The sequence below is a fragment of the Microchirus variegatus genome (assembly GCF_963457635.1).
Source record: "Microchirus variegatus genome assembly, chromosome: 13".
NCBI classification, from domain to species: domain Eukaryota; kingdom Metazoa; phylum Chordata; class Actinopteri; order Pleuronectiformes; family Soleidae; genus Microchirus; species Microchirus variegatus.
In genome coordinates this window covers 16,391,924-16,399,457 of record NC_139814.1, presented here as the reverse complement: position 1 = coordinate 16,399,457, position 7,534 = coordinate 16,391,924, and the positions used below count along the sequence as shown (strand labels likewise).

Here is a 7,534-nt window from a genome sequence, read left to right as displayed (position 1 = left end):
CCTTGACGGTGGCTTGAAGACATATTCTGGCACTGGAGACGATGGGGGGTCTAAAAGGTAGACAAGAATAAACAGACAATGACTAAATGCATAATTATGAGTTGACAGGCACAACAATTTCTGTTATCTTATAGTAACAATCCGAAACTGACCTTATGAATAGGAGGATGTATGTTTACAATTGTAACTGAACAGTGTCATTAACAAAATATATTAAAGCATACTGTCTGTTCTTAATTATTAGCGAAAGTACAAGTTGTATGGGTTATAAAATGGATGGGTCTCACGGGTAAAACAAGAAGAGAGATAAACACACATTTATATATATAAAAAAATAATTAATTTCTTCAATTTGATATTTACCTTTAGCACAAATTACTGACTGCTGTGCTGGGCAAAAGTCTTAAGGCAGCACCTTTGATATTTGTATGTCTGTCAAATTCTGTGATCATTGACATATGGATCTTTGTGGGTATTTTAACTTCCGTGGAGCACAATCAGACCCTCTGAGTTCTTTTCATATCCTATATTACTTTTGGAGGTATCATCCATCTTTTTATTATTACCGACAAGATGCGATAAGCTTACATAATTAGTCAACATCGCTAGACCACAAAGCCCCGTGTCTGCAACTTCAGATACTACATTGAGTGCGAAAGAGCACTCGCCCCATTCACCTCAGTACCTTATCTTTGTTCTCCAGCTCTGTTCATTCAAGCAGAATAACACCCATAAAACCTTAGAATATATGGTCGGCATTATTGAATGGCCTTACGTGTTTAAAAGTGCTCTTCTATTCAAGGCACAAAATGAGGTGGTTAAAAAGGAAACTGACTATTTAAAATGAATTTGTCAGAATCTCATCTACAGCAACAAATCACCCGTGTCCCATTTCCTGCACAATTTTATTATTCAGCCAGGGGTTTAAAGGGTTTAAATGTGCTTTGAATGAATACACCAGCACATTGCAGGAACAAGATGAAATATCCTACAGCCCAAAAAGGGAAATGCTTACCAGAGCTTACTGATCCAGAGGAACGGGCTCCCTCGGACGTCTCGCCAGCTACAGAGGACAATACATACATGTTACAAATGCATGAAGTACAACATTAACACCGCTTATTGTGATGTCATGTAGTAATGTTTCTCCACTTCTTCTGCACACGATATACATATAAAAAAAATACCACATGGATTTATGGTCTTCCTAAGTTTTGGTTTGTTCTGTCACTGGGGATTTTTTCCTTTGATTTGTGTGTGTGGGGCTCAGTAACCAAAGTGATCTTTAAGCACAGGGTTCATGTGACTGAGGCACAACGAACAGATGGAATCCACAGTTTCCCATACACTAAACTCCACAAATAGTTTCTTTTTTCCAGCAGTATTTAAAAACACTACATATCGCTCATTCACCAATTATTTCATCTCCCTGCCCATGAAGCCTTCTCTCTCTCTCACACATGCACACGCCTGCGCACACACAGACTGACATCTGATATGTCTGCCCCTCCTCTTTATGCACACTGTGCAACCTATATTAAACGATAACACAAAGAAGTGAGATATTTGGCAGTACACTCACCACAGTGGACCACACTACACCACTGATGTACACCTGTGCTCAATTACACCTGTACTAATGATCATTCTTCATTTTCTAATTCCTGTTTCATCTTAAATATTTCACTATAAACAAAGTGCAATTTTTTAAAACATGGGCATACAGTACATAATGGATTGTTGTCATTAAAATAACACAAAAGTCACCAAATTTGAGCTTTTATGACCACGTTTTTTTCAGTCACTCCCCCAGCTGCTAATAAAATCCTAGAGGAAACATCATTGTCATCAAAAAGGAGTTTAAAACTACAATTTCCCAAGAAATAATAATTTTAATGGGGACCCATACAAATCACCACCTGTGGGTCCAGTGACTCACTAGATTAAAAAACTATCAAAATCATCACAGTTTGCCGGCATAACTAGGGGCAAGAAGGGGCAAAGTGCAGTGTGGCACACAGTCATCTGTATTTTAACTTTCACTGTAGACAAAAGCATCATTTCAGAGCCTCTTGCTACCTTATCACTATCAAAACGCTACCGTCCACAATCAAGGGCAAGTTTTTCAAACCCCTTATCAATATGCACACAGCAGTGATCGAGCAAGCTGGCAATCTTGCTCCGGTGAAACCACCCAATCTCTTAGGAGTAGACTTGTCCTAGATGTCAATTCATATTTTATTTAATCAACACACACAGCATAGGTAACTCCTACAACACAGAAAAACAAACTGCAAACTTCAACAAAAAGGAACCACACACACTTAAATGTTTTTTTTTGTTTTTCTTGTTTATACTCTTTGTAACGACTGATATAATTTCATAAGATAATGTTACTATCACTATTACTACACCTACTACTATTACTATTACTATGACCACTAATGATATTATTAATAATACTGATTATAAATAATAATAACAACTACCATTTAAGAAAAAGAGGTTCTTAAGAAAACCCCTTTAAAGTAGTCTAATATAGTTTAATTGCTCACTGGCGTTAAACTGTACCAAACATCTGCCTAACTTAGCCTAAATTATTATTCATAACCTCAATGTAAGTATGGTAAACTGAGAGGACTACTTCGTAAGGCAAGAACAAACATTGTATCAACATTAACTATGTAAAATAACAGAATAGACTCGTTTAAGTATGCACTGTTAGCCAACCATAGCTAATATTGAAGATTAGATGGCATCGCCAGTAGCTACACATAATGCTCTACCACTGAGCTTTGCGTTAACCAGCGTTAGGTTCGAAAACTACCTGTGCTTGTCAACGTGTGGTTTGTGTAGACAGAATAGCATAGTCGATCACACATCGTGATATTACACCGTGAAGCTAACAACAACTTCATGAAACGAGGCAGCGCTGCTAACAGCGGCTCGTTGTTGTAACACGCTAGCTAAGATTACCTCTCCTACTAATGCCTCCACTTAAGACTGGGGCGAGATATCCATCTATTAAAATACTCTGTCGACTTTGATATTGATGAGTCGAGTGAGAAATAGAAGCGGGGTCTGTATTTTGGCAACGATTCGCTATAATGTGGCAGCAAAACACTCACAACTAGTGACTTAATTTTCACTAGCCGCATCAATTAGCTGATGCTAACGTTAGCTACAGCACTTACCTCCAGCAGAGGAATACATTTTGTCGACTTTTCAAGCGTGAGTCGTGGACGTACAGATACTCCACTTTATTTTGGCCAAATTCCGCCCAAACTCATGCGTGGTCGAAAGGCGTCAATATGTACCAGGTTGAGGGAGGAATTCCAATTCGGAAATAAAAGATATTTAGTTAACGAAGTGGTAAATATTTGGAGTCTCTCATCCTCGATACGGCCCCATCCCCCCAACACACAAAACAGGAGCAAAAGACCCACGCAGGTCAAGACGATTCCCTCCCATCTACTTCCGCTCTTGATCACTTCCGGCTAGGCAAGTATCCAAAGACGTGTTTTGTTTGGAAACAGGGTGTCTGTCCCGTAAATACCGAATCAAGTCTATTGAAATGCTAAACCGGTTAACAAATGTTTGTTTTCCACGACATTTAACGCGATACAAATGCAGTCGTTTCGCTGTACATGACACAGGTTAATGTTTGACGTGAATGGAGGATAACTCTCTTGTTGAATGTTGTCTTCAATGAAGACGAACTGACGCGAATTGCGCGCGCGCTCTCAGTCCCGACAAAAGATTCAAATCGAAGAATATACAGCGGACGTTGTTTTGTCTTGAATTTCATGTTCATGTGTCTGTAGTGGGGTTACCAACACTATACTGGTTTGAGAAAACGTGAAAAAATACAGAGTTGGTTAAAAAAAATGAATTAAAAATTGTGTCAACGAGTCGGACAACACAGGAAGAGGTAAGTGGAATCGGGGGGAAGTGCTTCCGGGTGACGAAGCACGAATGCTAACAGTAAAGTTGCACAGTTAGTAGTTTAGTTATTGATATTGGAAGAATGTCGTGTGTACATGTAAGACAGTTCAACAAGACAAAGTAGTTTGGTGAGGTTGTATGGAACTCGGAAGGTTGTATGTGTCGTAGTTGTCATTTTTGCACAGTGAATTTGACCTCTGCATTTAGCACAGTTTCTTTCACACACTTGCAGTATTTCTCTGCCTTGCTTAGGGCAACCCTTCAGTAAAAATCTCAAATCTTTTCCTGGGACTGTAGTAATAGTTGATGAGAGATGTCGATATGAATTTGACGTCCAACCGTGAGCTATATCTGCCAGTTTTAGCTCCCATCTGTCCACAGCCAATGGCTCTGGCCTGTACAGATGTTGCTTTGCAGAGTTCAAACGTGTTTTGCTCATAATGGTACATTTTCATTCTGAAGACTTGGCTCATCGTCTTTGCACATTCCAAGTGCAGTTTTACCTCTTAATCGGCTCTAAAAATGTTATGAAATGACACTTAATGTCATGACCTGCTCTATACAATTCCTGTGTGTGTGTGTGTGTGTGTGTGTGTGTGTGTGTGTGTGTGTATATGTATGTATACATACATATATATATATATATATGTGTATGTTTACATATATGTGTATATATATATGTGTATGTATACATATATGTATATATATATGTGTGTATGTATACATATATGTATGTTTATTTATATATATATATACATATATTATGTGTGTATATATATGTGTGTGTATGTATACATATATATATATATGTGTATATATATGTGTGTATGTATACATATGTGTATATATATGTGTGTATGTATACATATATGTATATATGTATAATTGCAGTGTTATGGTTTAAAGGAGATGGGTTTTGTGTTAGCACTCTATCCGTTTTTTTGCGGGTGCAGCACCTCGGTTTGTCCACTGGTCGGCACTGTTCACCACTGAATGCGTCAGACAGAGGCGCTGAGCATTGATTTAGCATGTTCTGCTACATGTTCTGCTACATGTTCTTTCACATGAGATAATATAAATCGTTATTGATCCTGTTAGGAAACGCTAGTCAATATTATCGTTGTTATATGTTATCAATCAAAAAAAAAAAACATAATAGTTTTTGAATACGAAAAATCACATTTGTTGTGATTTATGGAATATAACATATTGTACCTTCATATATTTAATATGCTCATTATTATATTACACATAGTGCTGTGCAGTACACACTGTCTTGAAGATTCAAATATTTAATAGATTTTTTTTTTTTAACTTGTTTTAAAAGGGTTAAACATCCTGAGATTATGTTTCATGCTCTATTTCTCTTTAAAGTGCATGTTTCTATCCTTCAATTGTATGCTGTGATTTAGAGGCTATTATTTTTGATCACTTACACAATAAAAGAACGTGTATTGCTCGTTAATAGAATGCATAAGTAAAGAATAATGAAGACAACATTGCCCTCATAATCAGTCAGCTGCTGCCATTTAAGTAATAAGGGATTTGTCTCAGTAATTCACCCATCTGAAAAAACGTCCACTGGCCAACACTTTAATTACCCCCATTGATTGATCGTGTAAAATCACAACAATGCAGCAACATAGCCCTGGTGGTTTCCCCCCTTATAAGAAAGCTGGCGGAGTGAATTGGGTGTAGCTGTGTCTGTGTGCGCCTTGGCCAATGGAACCAGATCCTCCCTGCAGTGCGTAAGAGCGCGGTTTAGGATTTAACCAAGTCTTTGCTGCGGGGCTGGCTGCAGTCTTCACCAGAGCCCGACGGCCTGAGAGCCTTTCAACAATGCCAGTCTAGTCTCCACGCTGCTTTGGATCACACTGCGTCGTCTCTTGTATTTTGGGTGCTAATACAATAAAAACGACAAAAAAACACCCCACGCGTTTTCCTTCGAAGTATGACTGGAGTATTCGACCGGAGGATCCCGAGTGTGAAACCTGCAGACTTCCAGAGCTCCTTTCAACTCTCAACCGCCATGCACCACCCGTCTCAGGAATCTCCTACTTTACCGGAGTCCACAGCCACAGATTCCGGCTACTACAGTCCCGCCGGTGGAGTCTCTCACGGCTACTGCTCACCGAGCTCCACCTCGTACGGGAAGCCTCTCAATGCCTACCAGTACCAGTACCCGGGTGTCAACGCGTCCGCTGGAAATTACTCGACAAAATCCTACACCGATTACAGCTCGTACACGACCCCCGCCTACCATCAGTACACTGGGGCTTACAGCAGAGTTCAAGCCCAGCCAAGTCCACAAGGTAAGGCCCTGCAGATTATTTTTTATTACATTGTAATTGTTATTTTATGAACATTAGCAGATTAATAGTGTGTGGTCGATTTGTCTCGTTTATCTTATTTCGTCTTTTTTTTGTTCTTTCTGCATAAAAAATAATAAATGCGCAAACTGAATCTAACAAATAGGTTTAAATTGTGATTAAAGATGACTTTGGAGCTTTTTAATAATACGCACAGTTTTCGTTATTTTCTCATCTGGACTATATTTTGTTTATGGCACTATATTTTCCATGGGGTTTAAAATGATAAAGGTGGCATCCCACAAAAAAATAAAAATAATAATGGTGAAATAAAAGGTGCTCCATTTTTTTTTACTGGGAGCAAAATACTCATTGTTCCTTGCGATTACTTTGACAGAAAAGGAGATAAGCGAGCCTGAGGTGAGGATGGTGAACGGCAAGCCGAAAAAAGTGAGGAAGCCTCGCACAATCTACTCCAGCTTCCAGCTGGCTGCTCTGCAGAGGCGCTTCCAGAACACACAGTACCTGGCGCTGCCGGAGAGAGCCGAGCTGGCTGCATCACTGGGACTCACGCAAACACAGGTGGGCTCACATTTTTACTCTCTTTTCATTTTGATTTCATCATCAAATATGTCAATAATAACATCTATTTGTCTTGTGCGTATTTACGCACAGGGCCTCTTTTTTCCCTTCCATTGTTTCTGTGGTTATATCAGACATTAATACATTTTTTTCCTTTGTTTTTTCCCAGGTCAAGATCTGGTTCCAGAACAGGAGATCAAAAATGAAGAAGCTCATTAAAAACGGGGAGCATCTACCGGAGCACAGCCCCAGCTCCAGCGACCCCATGGCGTGCAACTCTCCACAGTCCCCGGCCGTGTGGGACACACAGGGCCCGTCCAGGCCGCACAGCCTACAGCCACAGAACATCAACACGACCGCGTCTAACTTTTTGGAAAACTCGGGGTCGTGGTACACCCCAGCCGGAAGCTCCATGACCTCCCACCTGCAGTCCTAACTCGATACAGCACTCACTGGCTCTTGGAGCGGGGACGTTATATTGAAAAAAACCCTATTGTTCATTTCAAACCTCCTTCATTTTTTTTCTCTCTCCTTCTATGGACTCGTGTTCACATTTCAGAGGAATATGCAAATGTATTTGATGACAGTCATAGAAGAAACGTGTAAAATGTGTAAATGTGTGCATGTAATTTATTGCATTTTTTGGAAGACTATTAAACGTTTAAATGGACAATGGAACTTTTGAAAACCTTCGGCTT

At 39.6% G+C, this 7,534-nt stretch overlaps 1 protein-coding gene across 1 annotated transcript; it reads left to right on the top strand.

Moving 5' to 3' along the window:
* Nucleotides 1–5,896: 5,896 nt before the first annotated feature.
* Nucleotides 5,897–7,272, top strand: dlx5a (distal-less homeobox 5a; the record flags this gene model as incomplete). Its single annotated transcript, XM_083900123.1, has 3 exons — nt 5,897–6,257; nt 6,652–6,836; nt 7,006–7,272. The coding sequence occupies 3 exons, from the start codon at nt 5,897–5,899 to the stop codon at nt 7,270–7,272; spliced, it is 813 nt and encodes a 270-aa protein (XP_083756249.1).
* Between the last annotated feature and the right edge of the window lie 262 nt (nt 7,273–7,534).